Source organism: Pseudopipra pipra, chromosome 2 (genome assembly GCF_036250125.1).
Source record: "Pseudopipra pipra isolate bDixPip1 chromosome 2, bDixPip1.hap1, whole genome shotgun sequence".
NCBI classification, from domain to species: Eukaryota; Metazoa; Chordata; class Aves; order Passeriformes; family Pipridae; genus Pseudopipra; species Pseudopipra pipra.
This window is the reverse complement of record NC_087550.1, coordinates 87,951,377-87,968,194: the sequence shown is the minus strand read 5'-3', so window position 1 is coordinate 87,968,194 and position 16,818 is coordinate 87,951,377. Positions and strand designations below refer to the sequence as shown.

Sequence of the window (16,818 nt, the reverse complement as noted above, 5' to 3'; positions counted from 1 at the left end):
CGAGAGCTGCTCGCGCCGCGCCCCGCCCATCCCCGCCGTCACGTGCCCCGCGGTGCTCGCGCCCCCCTCCCAGCCCCGCTCCGTGTGCTGACGCCCCGCCAGGGGGCGCCCTGGCCCAGCGGCCCTGCCCGCCTGGCGCGCGCCGTTTGTTGACCGCGCGGCGGCGACGGGTTGGTGGCGCGAGACTCTCCCGTGACGCGCTCGCGGGAAGGGGCGGGGGGGGGAGGGAGGAGGAGGGGCCGTGCCGGGGACACCGTGCGGGGGGGAGAGGGAGGAAGGCAGGGAGAGCGGGGGGAGAGGGCGGCTGGCGCTGGGAAGGAGGAGGAAGAGGAAGAAGGCGGGCGGGAGGCGGCGGTTGCGTGCGTCCGTCCGTCCGTGCCGGAGGGGGAGCCGCGATGTGAAGCACACACGGCCCGGCAGGGCAGGAGGCGGCGGCGGCGCCCCCGGGAATGTGCGTCTGGGACGCGGCGAAAGGTGAGCGGCGGCGGCGGGGCTACCGGAGCGGGCGCGTTCCTCCTCACGGCGCGGCGGGAGGGGGGCGTGCGGGGGGCGGCTCGGGGACGGGGAGCAGGAAGGGGAGGAGGGAGGGAGGGGGAGCCGGAGAGGCAGGCGCGAGGCCCGCAGCCGCTGCCCTGTCTCAGCCCCTCCCTGGGCCCGCGGCCTGGGCCTTCCCTGTTCTTTTCCCGGCGCGGGAACGAGGGGCGGGAAGGGAAGGGGGGCCTGCGCGCGGCGTTATGTAACCGGCGCGTGGGGGCCTCGGTTGCCCGCGCGCGCGCGCGGGAGGGCGGGGGGGACGCGGGGACGGACCCCTGGGCGCGCGCCTGGGCGCGCCCCCGCCCGCCCCGCGAGACACCGCGGGTGCGCGCCAGGTGTGCGCGTGTCCGGGTCACCCGCCCCTCCCCGCACCTGTGCGTGTGTCTGTCTGACTGTGTGCGTGTCTGTCTGTCTGTATCTGTCACATGGGGCCTGCGCCGCAGACACAACACGGGTCCCCCCCCGGGAGAGCCGGGGCGAGCGAGGCTGTGTCACAGCGTTCTGCCAGCGCCAAGGGGTCACTGCAGGGAAATAGGCTGGAGGGGAGGAGAGCGAAAGCCCGAGCCCTGGCGCGGCCGTGCCCTCTTGAACGCTCCCCGCGATGTAGCAGCGTGTATCTTGCCTGCGGTTTCCCGTCCTGTTTGTGACAAGTTGTATTTGCTGAGCAATAGTGCTGGGTATAACCGGTGTGCTGAAGGGAAGAGGGAGGACCTGTGCTTGATGAGTAAGCCCGTGCTTACAAACACCGAGAGACAGATGCGTTCGCTGATGCTTCTTTCACCCCTTCCCCGTATGATTGTGGTGCATTTTGCTATACAGTTACCACCGACTTGACCTGTGATACTGAGCAAGAAGCTCCTGATGGGAAATGCGTGGTAATGTCATGTTAACCTTAAGAAAGGGGAGGAAGATAGTATCACAAGCACGTTTATTGGGGTTTTTTTTTGGTAGAAAACCTGAGTGTTGTATCCCATTATTTCTGATGCTTTAAAATTAATGTTACAGTCTTTAGAATCACAGGGCTGTGAATGTTCTTCTCGTGTTAATGATTGTCTTAATGAAAGGATGAGTTGATGTTTGTTGTGCATCTTGATCTGAAATCCAGGTCCAGCCTCAAATTTGATATTGTAGTCTAAAGAAGGATTTACAATCTACAGAGGATTGTAATTTACGATCTAAATTCATTATTCATTTAGATGCAATTGTTGCTCTCATAGAACTGGTTTAAACAGTTGCCTAATTACTATTAGTTGCAAGAGCTTACAGTTAAAATTTATTTCTGGAATAGTCCCGTTTTACTAAGCTTTATGATATTTAACACAGAAATACAAATCTCTGACAAATTCTTTGCCATCTTGCCTCAAGCATGTGGGTATTCCCATTCCCACCATATTGGTCTTTCAGTCAGTCCATTTCTTCCAATGCATAATGTACCAAATCCCTGTTAGTAAATAATCCCAAGATTATTGCTGGAGGTCACTGGTAGGACAGTGTTAGTAGAGGCACAGTGCAAGCACCTACCTTGTGACTCACTGATGTTTAGGAAAGGTTGTTCTAAAAGCAAAGCTCTAATAAGAAAAATACATTAGAATATTTCCAGCCTCAGTAGTAAACTGATTGTATATTTTCCTTTGTATAGAATATGTGTCTTAAGTCATTCAGTAAAGGGCCCTTCAAACCAGTCCATCTTTTTGGATACTACATACATACTCTTACTTACAGCCTGTTCTGATGCAGTGATAGTGTGTTGTAACGGGTGCCAATTTTGATTATTCATTTCTGATCCCTTGACCCACATGACTTCTTGAAAGAAGTTTCGTTGCAAATTTTCAGTATTTCTACCATCCCTTTCAGTCACTTGAGAGATTTTAAAAAATAAGAATGAAATCTGGTTTTAAGTAGCAAAAAATTATTAAGAAAAAAATTAATGTGATTACACAGACCTTTTTTTTTAATAAATCAGTTGTTCAGGACACGCAGGGAAAAATAACTTGCCTGACCCTGCTGTGTGCTTTCTCTCTGTAATTTGTTAGCTATTGTTTATTTCACGAAGAATGATTTTCTTTTATTCAACATTTTTCTGGGTTAATCAAAGGGCCATATTAATATCACTGAGATCTCTGTCAGCTCTTAGCAGCACGTTTGCCTGGTATAGATATAAATAGGGACCTAAATATCCAAATGTTGAAACCCTTCCTCAAGAATACAATGTAGATTAATTTGGTGATAGTGCCGTGTGTTTACCGAAGCATAGCAAAATGAGGAAAAACTGGAAACAAATAGAAACGGGAGTGGCTGTAGAGTTGCAAAAAATGTTGACTAAGTGGATGCAAAAAGTCACAAGGAATTCTCAGACGTGTCATATTCTACTTTTGGAAGTGTGTTTTTTTAAGAGAGAAACTTGTAGGGCTTTACCCTAAGAACAGCTTTTTGCTCTGTTGGGGAAACCAGACAGCATTTGAATTGGAGATGCAAATGTTTTTGGGGAAGAGAGCCTCCGTGTCTGAGATCTCCTCACTTCCATATTTCATGTGGAGTAGCTGGTGATTCTTTACTCTTATGAGTAAAGAACTCAGAAATCAGAATCAGGAAACCCTTTTCTTTCTCAGTCTTCAGCAGAAGAGAGGTGAGTGTGCAAAACAGCTTTAAATTCTGGGATGTAATGATATCTTCCATTTCTGTGGCCTTTATTTCAAAACTTATTGAAGAACTGCTGCTACTGTAGTTAAGGATTCTGTCTGTGACCATGAAATTCTTCAAGGAGACGCTTTTAGTTTGGTATACCCACAGCAAGGATTGTATCTTCTATATTCTTTGCTTTGCATGCCTGGGCAGATGGTGGTCCCTGAATTTCAGTGTTAGGTTTTGGGGAAAGCAGTATTTTATTAATTATTTTTTGTGGTCAGGAGACATGGGGACAGACTCCTTTCCTGTCTCCAAGTTTCAGGTCTCCCAGTTGGTATTCTGTCTATTTAATAGTTCGTTTGCTTGCGTAGGTAAAGCTTAGCCATATTGTGGTTAACTCTTCTGTTGGTTTTGCTTTCTGTTCCCCAATACCTGTAAATACTTTAACCAGATCCCAGCATGAGGGAGTTCTTGGTTGTAACCTCTTTATTTGGTTTGCCTTGATTCGTGCACATCTCTTCAGCTTCTTGTTTTATGAAATAATTCTGAAAAAGAGAAAGCTGATTTTGCTTAGAAGACACTGCTCAGGTACCTTGCAAAGTCATTCTTGCAAATGCAGGTGGATTGGTTTGAATACCAAAAGGCAACGAAGCAGTGCTGAAGCCACACAGAGTAGGGTCAAGAACTGCTCTCAGGTTTTTCTGTATTGAATTAAAGATTGGCAGTCTTCTCGCAAGGTGAGGTGGGTGGTGTGTTTTGGCAGGATCCTGGAGACTGTTGCTAGTATTTTTTGTCAGCTTCTAGTTGTCAGAGAATATCCAAAGTAAAATAAGATTCTGTCCACCATGTTCATGACTTCATCTTTTTGAGCTGACTCAGATCAGCTGTTAGTTCAGGGCATGATGAGTCAGCTTCTTGGACAAGTGTTTGCACTCCACTTACATCAGTTTGGAAACCTAGAAGCTGTTGCTTTTTGAAGGAATTAATGAAATTGCTGATGATTCTTACAAATAGCAAAGCTCCTGACCCTGTGGCATGTAAGGTAAATTATTAGTGCAGTTTTCCAAGTAGAGTGAATGTATTTTACCATTCTGTGCTATTGAATGCAACTCCCATTTGAAGTAAAGAACTAAAATAATGATCTGTATTGAAAAGATACTCTTCCTGGTTTCTGAATCTGCCTGTTGTTTTCAGGAAACATTAGAGCACTAGTCTCTAATAGTGCCTTTTCAGTCACTGTTTGCTCTGTTTTCCTGCTGAAATTGCGTGATTTGGTAAGCGGTTTCGATAATCTTCTTTATAAAACAATACGGGGGGAGAGGTAGGGAAAATGACTTTTCACTGTAATTTCTGGCTGATTTGAAATTTTAAGTATTGCCCCTCTATAATGATTCCTGTAACTTCTGTGTTGATTTTTAACCCAAGTTCTGCAAATGTTGTATTGGCTTGGGATAAGCTGTTTGTGCTTTGTGGCCATTTTGTATCAGTCTGTCTCCACTAAGTAGTAGTGTAATATTGTTGTTTTGATGTCAGAGGTACTTAAAATACCAACTTAAAACCATTTTAGGCCAAGAGTACAATTCAGATTTGAGTTTAATTTAAGGATCCTAAAGAATTAAAGCATTTTTATTTTGTCCCAAGAACTTAAAACTGTATTTTTCCTGGAAAACACAGAACCAGTGTGCTCTGTCTTTTTATCTTTCTCTTGGAAATATATTGGATCAGATCAGAAGTTTGCCTCAGTAATAATAAACAAACATACTGGGATACTTTCCCTTTATATGGTGTAGTTTGTTACCTAGTTTCTGTAGTTTGTTACCTCAAAAAAAGTATGATGTCTTTTTATTCCATTTATCTATTCAAATAATATAGACTTTTAGCTTGGTATCCAGTGTCAGAGAATCTCCAAATAAACTAGGCAATAGATGAAAAAATATTTCCATTTCTTTTGATTTCTCCAGTTACTAGTTTCATCTGATTCTTCCTAATCTTGTTCTGAGTTGATGAAAACTAACAAAAAGACATGGAAAACTCAAGTAAAAACTCAAAACTTCAAGGTTAAGCATAGAAGCCATATGTTGTGAAGATTTTACTTCAAAAAAGATTTTGCAGCTTTTAGAGGTTCAAAGACGATTTCAGAAAAACACTTGGGAACTTGACTATGCAATGTCAGTTAAAATTAAGTAATGTCATTCAAAAGCTGCTATGAACAGAAAATCTGTCTGTTTAAATACTGAATCTTTAGTCATCAGTGCTTTTGCTGGTAAAGTTATTGAGTTCTTAGAGGCTTCCTGCCCGTGTATGAGTAGGGAGATGGTCCTCCTTAGTATCTGACATCATCTAACATTTGCAAAGTGAACGCCTTATCTCTCTTTTTCCCTGAAAAACCTGGGCTGTGTCAGTGTCTGCTCAGTGATAGCATTGGGTTGACCGTAAAGCACAACTGCCTTGGGCATGCCTCCTAAAAAAACCCAGCTTCATCAATGAGTGGCCTGGGTTGGAAGAGACCTTAAAGATCATCTAGTTCCAGGCCCCCAGCTATGGACAGGGACACCTTCCATTAGAACAGGTTGCTTGGAGCTCCATCCAGCCTGGCCTTCAACACATCCAGGGATGGGGCATCCACATCTTCTCTGGGCAGCCTGTTCCAGTGCCTCACCACTCTCACAGTAAAGAGTTTCTTCCTAATATCTGATCTAAATCTGTTCTTTGTCAGTTTGAAGCCATTCCCCCTTGTCCTGTCACTACCTGCCCTTGTAAATAGCTTCTCTCCTTCTTGTACTTTCCCAGGTAATGAAAGGCTGCAATAAGGCCACCCCTAAGCCTTCTGTTTTCCAGGCTGAACAAACCCTATTCTCACAATGTGTCTTCGTGGGAGAGGTGCTCCATCCCTCTAATCATCTTGGTGACCCTCCTCTGGACTTGATCCAACAAGCCTGTGTCCTTTTTGTACTGGGGACCCCAGAGCTGGATGCAGTGCCCAGGTGGGGTCTCACCAGAGTGTAGTAGAGGGGCAGAATCACCTCCCTTGACCTGCTGGCCATGGTGCTTTTGATGCAGCCCAGGATATGATTGGCTTTCTGGAATGCAAGTGTGCTCTGCTGGCTCATGTCCAGCCTCTCATCCACCAGCACCCCCAGGTCTTTCAGGGCTGCTCTTGATCTGCTCATCCCCCAGCCTGTATTGCCTCAATCCAGGTGCAGCACCTTGCACTTGGTCTTGTTATACCTCGGGTGCCTTCTCATTGCGTTAGTCAGCACACTGGCCCACAGCGTGGGTTTGTTTCTCTGCCCTTCACTGTTGCCACAGTGGTTAATCTGGGCAGTGAGCAATCAAACTGGTCAGCAGCAAAGGTTGGTGTATTGTGTGCATAGACACGTACGTGTGTGCGCACACACACAGGTACACACGCACATGTGTGGAGCCAAACAAATACGTAAAATTGATCAAAAATATGTAGTCTCTTCTGAAGGATTTCATCAGTCTGGTGGGCTGAAGTCTGGGGAAGTTAAAGGTAGTATATATCAGAGGTTTTCAAAAGCAGAGTTCCTCTGAATTTGATGTTAATAAATTCAGAATGTTCACAGATTCCTTCCTTTGATCACCTCATGAAAATTTTCAAGTTGTTTATTTTTTAATAGTTTTACCTCCACTTACCCACATTTCCTGACTTAAGTTTTTCTTTAGGTTTACAAGGATGCTTCCTTCAGTTGTTTCTAGGAAGTCTTAGAAAGTCCTAAATCATTCAGCAGCAGCAGCAGCAACTCTTCTTGTTGTTAGGGAGGAGGGATCATGGTTTTATTATGCTACCTGCTGACTTCTTGACCTGCACCTCAGCATGGGCTACTTGGGTAAGACAGGATTTGTAGGACTGGATTGTCAGACTGGGTGCACAAACTAAAAACCTCCTGAACAAGTTCTGTTGGTTTATTAGGTAGAAAATGAAGATCCCAGTCTTCCTTTCCAAAGAAAAGAATTAACACAGTTCTCTGTTCTCAAATATTATAGATAGCTAAACACAGGGACTTGAGGGAAAACTACCCAATGTATAAACTCCTCTCATTTATTGTTTCAGATACTCAAGTCCAAGAGAGAATTTCCTTTTGGTGATTTACAATCCATTTACTATTTTGCTATTGAGAGTCCTGATTCCATGAGCTATGCTTCTTGTTCTGATTTTCCTTAATGGATTTTATTCTGGATTCTAGGCATTTAGAAGCTGGCATAAAGACAGTGAATGTGCAAAGTACTCTTTGAGTTTGAAGCCCCAAAAGCAAGCACAGAAAAGAAATTATGAAGCCAATCAAAGTTTGCTGAAACTTGCCAGTGTATTGTGACAGTAAGAGCAGATGTGTCAAAGAGGTGATATTTGAAATAAAAGTGAATTGAGCTACATGGTTACATATAGCAATGAAAATTTGTGACAAAAAACCAGTCATCGCTGAGGAGCTCTGAAGGGGCTGAGGAGGTCATGACTTTACTGAGAAATACAGAAATGTTGAAACTGAAGGCCAGAGTTTTCTATAAGCAGAAGAAAAATTTAACCAAGTTAAACCACTACTTGTGACAACCTCTAAATGGACTGGAGCTGCTACTGAGTGTTATTCCTAGAGGGGAATGAAACATTGACAGTTGGTCTCAAATTGAATCTGTCTTGCTGTTTTTCAAAGAACTAGCCATCTCAAATGCCATGTATAAAAGCAAAAAGGATATCTTGAAAAGAGAGTGCTCAAAGCTGGTGCAGACTGTGCAGTGATATTGGTTTCTGGACCATCTGCTCATGCTTCCTCAGTCTGGGACAACTAAAACAATCATGTGCCCTGGATGTCCAAGTAAGTTGTGAAAAGATATAAACTCTTCTGTTTTGTACCGCTCTCATATAGATGGTTACCTGCTGTACAACTGCTTTATGTCATTGTGATGTTTAGCTAGCAAAAGAAATTGATATTTCTTAGTTGTTACTTGCGTGTAAAGTATTTAGTCCATGATTATAAACCAGACTGATTGGAAATAAAGACCATTTTGAGTTGCAAAAATAGTCAGTTTGGAAATGGGATTAGTTTAGGAAAGAGTTCCTGCATCTCTTTCTAGGGGTGTGCTTGAAATGAAGGTCAGAGTATCATTTCTTTGCTGTCAAGCTCAAATTAAAGTGCACACAGAACACAGTTTTAGAATAGTCATCTGCACAGGAGGAGTTGATTCTGAAGGACTTGGGGTTTTCCCACGCTTTGTGTGAGTTGTATGGTATTTCACCTTTCTAGCAAGTGCTATGGATGTTCACATCTTAGAAAAATGCTACATCTAAATTTCTTGTGCTAATTGTTTTGCGTCTAATATTTGATTTGCCTAAGATTTTAAAATTTGTTCTTTCCTAATTTTTACTCTTAGGTTTATTCACAGAAGATGGAGGTGGTGTTGGGTGTTTTTGACAACAGCTATTGTTGCAAGTGTCCTTCAGCTAATTTCTTTTATCTTGCTTTAAAATATCATCAAAGATTGAACTTCAGAATAAAACTTGCTGGTTGACCCTGTAACATAAGGTGCTTGTAGTTAGGAGTACTTATCATATGGGCATACATGGCCTAAGATGGGGAGCTGTTTGATTGTAATGTTCTTTAAAACCCTTATCCTAATGGAAAAGGTGAGGTAGCTTACCCCTTGGTTTGTTGGGGGAAAAGAACATGAGCAGCTCTGGTCAACTCATTGTGACTCTGTATCTACATTTCCCCTCAGTTAGTTATAACCATGACCCTGAAAGTTGATTTCTATTAGCTATTTTTTAATGGCTAATATTAGGATCCCATCCATTTCTCTTTTCTGGCCTGTCTGCTTTGGCTTTGATGCTTCTGTAAGTCAGTTCATCTTGCTGAACTTGCAGGAAACTAACTAACCAGTAATTTTATGTCATACTTCTGGGTTTTTTAGTGAGCTGAATTGCATGTGGCACCGATGTGAACATAGGGGTCATGTGAACTTGGAAGCAGTGTAGAGGTTGGGATGAAGGCATAAAGCCTGTTAGGCCAGCAAAGGTTGAAGAGCAGAACCGTCCCTTTTGGTGACAGTCAGCCATCAAGTTGACTCAACCATCTTAAGAAACTTCACCCTGAGAGTTTATTTCCCACTTAGAATAAAATTCAGTTGCTTTGCAGTATAGTGTTAGCTCTGAATTTTCTAAAATCACAGGCATTTAAGCATATAGTATCTTTAAAAAAGCTTTTGAACTTTTTTTGTGTGAGTTCATCTGCTGGATTCTGAACTTTTCAATATGTGGTAGAAAACAGTTTTATACCCTGTAGCAGCGGTTCTTTTCCAGAAGACTCAGCCAAGAATGGGACTCTCTTGTGCTGAGAAATGTGTAAACATGTAGGTTAGTTCTTTCCTCAAAGAGCTTGCAGACTAGTGCCAAGTAGAGTGGTGAGTTTGATGTGGGAGCTGGAAAGTAGATGTAAGAAACTCAAACAAGCCACAAAATACCCACTTGATGGAAACAACTTTTGAGCCCTGCTGAGCTGGGATGGGTTGAATCTACAGTTCAAGCAAAAGATTCTGATACTCATCATCTGTGGCGAGAGACACCCATATTTCTGTTAGTAACACCTTCAAGAATAAGACTTGTGGGGTGTGAATATGTTAATTAAATCAAGGTTTTTTGCATTAGGGGACAGTGACAGCATGTCTACTCTGGTCAGAAGTGCAGAGTAGCTGTTACAACGTGTTATACTTTCATGCAGCTTTCAGTTACCTAAAATTAGATTATCTGAATGAAACATTACTTGTGCCATGTATTTAGACACAACTTTGGGAGGGTTGTTTGTTGAGTCACGCTGCAGCCTTGTTTTGTCTTTGGAAATAATTCATATACTTTCTTGTAGTGCAGAGCTATGAAGTGTATATTCTGCCAGATTCAAATTGGCTACTTGAAGAGGCAGCAAAAATACTTCTGCACTATATATACTTGGCAAAGAGACTGCTGAAGAGTATGGCAGAAACAACTCAAGTTTGGGCAGGACTAGTACTGATCTAGAATTAAAAAACCCATGGGGATCCATGTTCACTTCTAACAGGGTCATTAAGATCTGCATTCTGTATTCCCAACCATTTTTCCCCACAACACCTGTGGTTTTGATTTGGGATAGTCCCTTATCCACGTTATCCCAGCTGCCCAGGATAATGGAAAGTCACTGTCTTACAATCACACCAACCTGAATTTAGAGTATTTTAAAGAAATAACTTTCCTGCATGAGACTGTATGGGCTACAGATGAGATTAAAACAAATACTAACGTCAACATTCACATCTCTGTTCCTTGCTCTGTAACTCTTCTGTACATGCAGACATGTTTAGAGAATGCATAAAATGTACGCTTAATATTTCATTCCATTACCTGATCTGCTGGCTTTGATTAACAGTCTTTATTAAGAGGATTAAGTGATTGTGGATTGGGAAGTATAATGCTAGGCCTGTGAAGCAGTATGCAAAGGGATGTTACATACTTTTGGCTATATTGAGTATTTCTAGCCTCTACTGATGTACAAAGCATCAAAGCTCTTCTTTTTTAACTCCGGTTTTGAAAAGGATTTTCCAATAAAAATTTGAATTTTAATTAACCCTATTTGGTAGAATGATAAGATTTTGCCATTTGTAAGTGGTCTAGAAAGAGGTACAGGACCAAATTACGCTAATTTTGAATGCAGGAGTTCTTAACTTGACCTTTTTTTTTTTTTCTTGAAAGGTTGTTTCTCTTGCACTGAAAACCTGAAATCTATTCCTAGAAATATTTTTGTCTTTCTAGGCTTTTGTGGAGTTTCAGAATTTGTTGGGATTTTTTTTTTCATTGCTGAAGATTTCTTTGTGTTCAAAGGTTCAGAATATGAGCATTTAAAAAGCTTTTCTCTGGGCAGAGGGTTGCTGTATACCTTGTCTTCCAGGCTCTAGAAATAACGTAAAAACTAGTAACTGGTGGTTCACTTTCACTGAGTCTCTATATATTTGTGCTCTTGAATTTGTGAAAACAGAGAAAACTGTTCTGAAACAAGTTAGATACTATAAGAGAGAACTACAAGGAAAATGAATTCTTGTCTGAAATTGGCCTGCTCGTGATGGGTGTTTGAAGTCCCATCTTGATTTCCAGTCACCCCCTCACTCTCAACCCCCTACTTCAAGGGTTCTTTACAAAGCATTTCTCTTACTTATCCCTTCATCGTGATTCCTATAGAGGGAGTATCATACCTTCCTTACATTTCTTATTTCATGACACAGTGAGCATATTTAAAATCTTGCTTAAATTTTCCTCTGATTGAATGTATTCTGTGCAAGATATCTCTTATGCTCATTTGTTCCTTAGATTTCAGCAAGGCAGCTGTAGAGGTTACCTTCATTTTCAAGGAAAAATTCGCACTGTAAGTGCAAGTCTTTAGCAGTGAGGTGTCTTTGTAGTCTCTAGAAACCTTGACTCATCATTCAGTTCCTGGAACTACAAAGGGAGAAATTAGTTTCCCAGGTTTTCATATCAGCATTAAGAAAATAAACCATGACCCTCAAGACTTGAGCCAGAGGCATCTAGTGATCACTGAAGCACCGTATTCCTAACTTGTATGTTTAGAATTTAAGTGGACTGGTTTAAGTGGACTAAATCAAAAATCACATCTGCCAAGGAAATGGTATATCATTATCAGATGTTTTAAGTAGGCATTACAGCCTAGTTTCTCTAGGTTTTCAGGCTCTAGGAAGACGACTTCTGAGCAGTTGATTTGTCATGTTTTTGGCACACTGACCTAAAGTAGCTTTGTTTGTCCCATTTCTGATTTTAATCAAACTAGGCACATACTCATGATTCTTATTTGGATTGGCCTTCACTAGTTGTGTTGTTCAGCTCTAATGGCTTTTAGACTAGAGATATTTCTTCCTCTGTGTCCTGAATAAAAATTAAACGTGTTTCAAGATTTCAGAAAAGCTTGCCCTTATGAAGGCAGTTCTTCAGTTTATCAGGCATTAGTTAGTTCAGTTTAATTTAAGCAGGAGGTTGCCTGTTTAGGGGTCAGAGTTAACTACCTATCAAATCCTATCTTCTTGCTGATTGGAGTTGTGATTCAGAGTGTGCATTTCGTACAGTCTTTGGCCTTTTTCAGAGTAAGAGTTTATTTTTGTATGAGGTCTTTTTGATAGACATAGAATCATAGAACAGCCCAGACTGGAAGTGACCTCAAAAGACTAATCCAACTTTTCATGAGTAAGGAAGCCTAGATGAGATTATCTAACACCCTGTCCAATTGCAACTTGAAAATCTCCAGTGATGAGGATTCTACCATGTCCCTGTGTTCCAGTGACTGATTGTTCTCACTCCAAAAAATATTTTTGTTATGTCAAGAAGAAACCTGGTGCAGCTTGTATCCGTTGCCTCTCGTCCTCTCTGTGTGGCTCCTTATAAAGACAGAGCCTCTCTCCTTTTTGTAGCCACTTTGTCATCCTTTATTAAGAGAGAGAAAGGATAGTTAGTAGTTCAAATTGTGGTGTCTCTTATGAGCTCATACACTGATATCTGTAGTATCTAAAAACAGATGACATCTTCGTTAACGGATGGGGTTTTTTTGAACTTGCATTTTTCTTCAAGAATTTCTTAGCCAGAAGTGATAGATTGTCAAAGTTGACTTCAGCTGTGGAAAAATACAAATTTTCAATAGGAAAGAAATCATCAAGACATTTCCAGTATATACTGTCCTCTCCAGGAAAAAAGTCAATTTTGTATTTTATGTGGTCATCTAGCTCATCTCCTCTCATTTTTCTCAGTGCTTCTTAAGAGTTCTGTGGTATCTATTACATATAATTGAAACCACTAAAAGTTAATTTCAGAAGGCCCAATGTCTTGGAAATAGGTCTCTGAGTAAGAAAGGCAGGTACCTCGAGAGAAAATACAGTAATCTGAGGAGGGATTGCTTTGTTGTGGTTGTTGGTGTAGAGTTCATCTCCTTGACATGTGATTAATCTTCATAATTACATACATGTGTGTCGGTTATGTATCAAGCTACAGCAACTATAAGAATAGAACCACGTGCATCACGATCTTCTTGTGTTTGCAGAGGTCCCAAAACATAAAACAGAATCTTGTCTTTTCAAGATAGTTGTACTTGCTTTGACTATAATCTGTGGTTACCAAATTTAGCATATTTGCAGTAGTCCATGAAAACGATCATACTTACAAAAACTTTTCCTGCTGCTGTGTCTTGTTTTGCAGTCAAACCTGCCTGCAATCCAGGATGGTTTAACGGGTTTTCAAAGTATGCCTGTTTGGTAGCTCTAGGACAAAAGGGTTTAAAGAGAAGCTAGAATTCACTTTCAGCCAGGTTCATAGGAAACAGAATTTTAATACAATAAATGAGGCAGTCTCCAGAACAGGGCAGTAGAAGGCCTAGACAGGAAAATGACCAGAATGTGTTGCATTTTTATGGAAGATAAGAGTATATAAATTAAATATTTAATGAAATGGGACATTTATGGCAGTCACCTTTTTTTTGTTGTTGTTTTGTTTTGTTTTGTTTTTTTTAAATTTCAGAGTCCTGTCCTCATACTGGAAGAGCTGATAGACCTAAAAGACAAAATAGTCTTTTTGTTTAGAGAATGAGTTTGGTTAGAAAGCGAGAGATTTAATAGCAGGCCTCTTAGAGGTCATTCTGTAATAGTGACCTCTTACTACATCATTAATCAATATTTTAAAATCAGTGTTACAGCAGCTATAGTAAATGTGAGTCACTTGGATGCAGGGAACAGTTGGCCACAGTCCAAACATTTTCTATCCAAGAGTTCTGTTCCAGCCAACTAATAGCTTATCTGGGGACACTGCTGTGTTCCGCTCATGGTCCAGGGATAAGTGTCTTGCATAAAGCAAAATTGCAGTTTGGCTGGTTGTGTTTATTTATTTATTATTAAGCAATACAAACAAACAAAAAGCCCCGAAGAATCACATCAGAAACCTAACTATAGATCTTCCTAGGTCGTTTAAACAGCTGGCTTTTTGTTGACTGTAAGATAGCCTTTGGTGGTTTTGCTTTTGTGTGTTGTATTGCATCAGAGCAGCAAGTTTTAGGACATTTTATAAACAGCTGTAAATCCATTGGTGAAATTAATCCAGTCTCTAATACCAGGAGGAGTTTGCCTGCATCACACCATGTATATGGTATCAAATAGGAAATAAAAGAATGTTTATGACTTGGGCAATGTTTTGCATGAATGTTAGCAGTTGTGTTTAAGAACCTTTTATTACTCCTTTTTTTTTATGGAAGATGTGTGGTGAACAGGAAGAATCTAATTATTTGTATTGAAAACTGAACATTGTAAGGAGTTTTTTGTGTTGAGGGAGAATACAATAAAATGTACATGTGTGGTTTTTGATACATAGAAGGAACTACAGTATGCATTGCTACAAAACTGAGGAACTAGTTTTTATGTACTTTTGCATTTCTAGATTGTCTGTGAAACTCATATACTTCAGTGAAGCCCGTTGAAAAAAATGTAATATTTTTGATTATCTGTAAATGGCCTGAAATGCTGAACATTTAATTGATCAAGCATTGTTCTTCCTATGCAGAAGCTTCAGGATGAGGCGGGGTGGATGGCGGAAACGGGCTGCCGAAGGCGATGGATGGGGAATATGGGTATGTTCAAAACAAAGTGTCTTTTTTTTTAAAGAGGTAAATGGCACTGTGGTTAAAAGGGTTTTACAGTTTTTTTATATGTGCTAAAGGGATGCCGTAAATGAAATGCTTTTGCTTTGCTTGAAAATGCATAATTAAGTTCAAAAGAAATTTTTGAGTTACGAAGTTTTGAAGTCTTTGTTCACAATAATCCACTAAATTGCATTATTAATAAGTGCAGACCCTTGAATAGCTTTAAATCTCCATTTAAAAAATACACTAAGTAATTTTAAAACTATTTATGGTTGTCTCCACCACATTCTGTAGTTGGACAGACAATAACTGAGGCACCTAATTTACATAAATTACTACTGTCTCATGTATATTTAAGAACTGAAAATACACGGAACTACATTGTTTCTCTAGGCAATGAGCCCCAATTTAGCATCCAAACTTGCATTATCTCCTTATTTCTTCTTTCTTGTTATTTCATAAGAATTTTTAATATAGATAGAATCTTTTTCTATAGGAAAAAGATAAAAGAAGTATGAAATAAATCCTACCATGTTGGTAACAAGATGCAGTTATCTAGATAAGAGTTTATGGTGGAGGATTTGCTGCGTTTCATTTGGAAAATGAATGTCTTTTGCGAGTCAACCAAATTCAATATGAAGGAATGTGTGTAAACATAAATAAGTGTAAACAGAAATAAGTCTAGCCTCATGGGTTGTGTTTTAACTTAAAAACTAGGGTGGGTACATGTCGGCAAAGGTTAAGAAATTGGAGGATCAGTTCCGGTCGGATTCAGTCATACAGCAGCAGAGGGATGGAAATGCATCAAGTATCTTCAGTGGAGTCGCCATCTACGTCAATGGCTTGACAGGTGAACTTTCTTTTTTTTTTGAGGATCTGTTTTGTGTTGTTCTAATGTTTATCATCCTAATAGGAATGAAGAACTGTAAAATACATAAGTTTGCACCTAAGCAAATACGTGACAATTACTGTATATGTTTTGTATATTCCTTTGTTTTTCATTATTAAGGTTTTCAATATAAAATTACATTTTGAATATAAATATTGCTTTACTAAATCATTTCTGTGAGAGATGACTGCTAGAAATAGGAGTAGATTTTTTCCATGTTCCATGATCTTATTATTTGAAATGAAACCTTTTAACTTCCTCCATATTCCTACATATATTAAATTTTTAATTTTCCAAAATATTGATGGTTGGGTTGTATGCCTTAAATCTGCTTTTGGGTGGGTACATCAGGGTTTTCTTTCTCAGAGTGGCATAGTGCTTGAGACAGAGAACCCACTAATAGTGGAAGGAGGAACAAGAGAAGAGGTAAGACATATATGCATTATCTGTGATGGACTGGTAGGGCATGTTAGCTGGAATAAGGTTTTTAATCTACCCTACTTAAGTTCATGCTTCTCCTGGGTTCTGTAAAGCAGCTTAATAACCTTTTTGAAACTCCCCAGAAACCTTTTTCAAGGATCTCTGCCAGGAATGCTGTGACTGTTATGTAAGTGATGTGTACAGCTTCTATGATATGGATTAATGCTGGTTTAAGCACAGGGCTCAAACGGACTGAAATAGGTTAAGGTGGATATGTTAAACTACTAATACGTCTGAATCTGTTATTTAGTACAGGCAGTTTCTTTGGTGAAAATCTGGCATTTGTGTATTCTTCAAGGTAGTAGTGCCTAAATAGAGCTCTACAAGACATTTGTCTGAAAGGCTGGAGTAGGAAAGATAACACTTGGAGAAAATGTGTGCTACTTTTACTTATAAGGTAGAGGTATAATGAAATGTTAGACATATTTTGAGAATTGACAGTATACCACTGGAAAGAATTGTAACTGTACCCTTTAAAAAAATTTTCTTCCTTCCTGTATTGATCAATTTTTTTTTAGTGCCTTATGCTAGATTCACTATTCAAGCATTGTTTGTACTGACTCAAACCTTTTGGGGCCAGTGTGACACCACTGCAAACATTTTCAAAGCTAAAACTTCTTGCCTTCCACC

General features: G+C 40.5%; 1 protein-coding gene across 6 annotated transcripts in view; it reads left to right on the top strand.

The window, feature by feature from the left end:
- Nucleotides 1-309: 309 nt before the first annotated feature.
- REV1 (REV1 DNA directed polymerase) overlaps nucleotides 310-16,818 on the top strand; it is a 70,513-nt gene continuing 54,004 nt past the window's right edge. For 3 of the 6 annotated variants that reach the window (XM_064646291.1, XM_064646288.1, XM_064646287.1), the window contains exons 1-3: nucleotides 310-474; nucleotides 14,741-14,807; nucleotides 15,537-15,669. In XM_064646291.1, the coding sequence (XP_064502361.1) occupies nucleotides 14,751-14,807; nucleotides 15,537-15,669 (190 nt within the window). In that variant the 5' untranslated portion in view covers nucleotides 310-474; nucleotides 14,741-14,750. Of the gene's footprint in view, nucleotides 475-14,740; nucleotides 14,808-15,536; nucleotides 15,670-16,818 lie in introns of those variants that run through there. The other 3 variants (XM_064646290.1, XM_064646289.1, XM_064646292.1) reach the window with 2 other exon arrangements.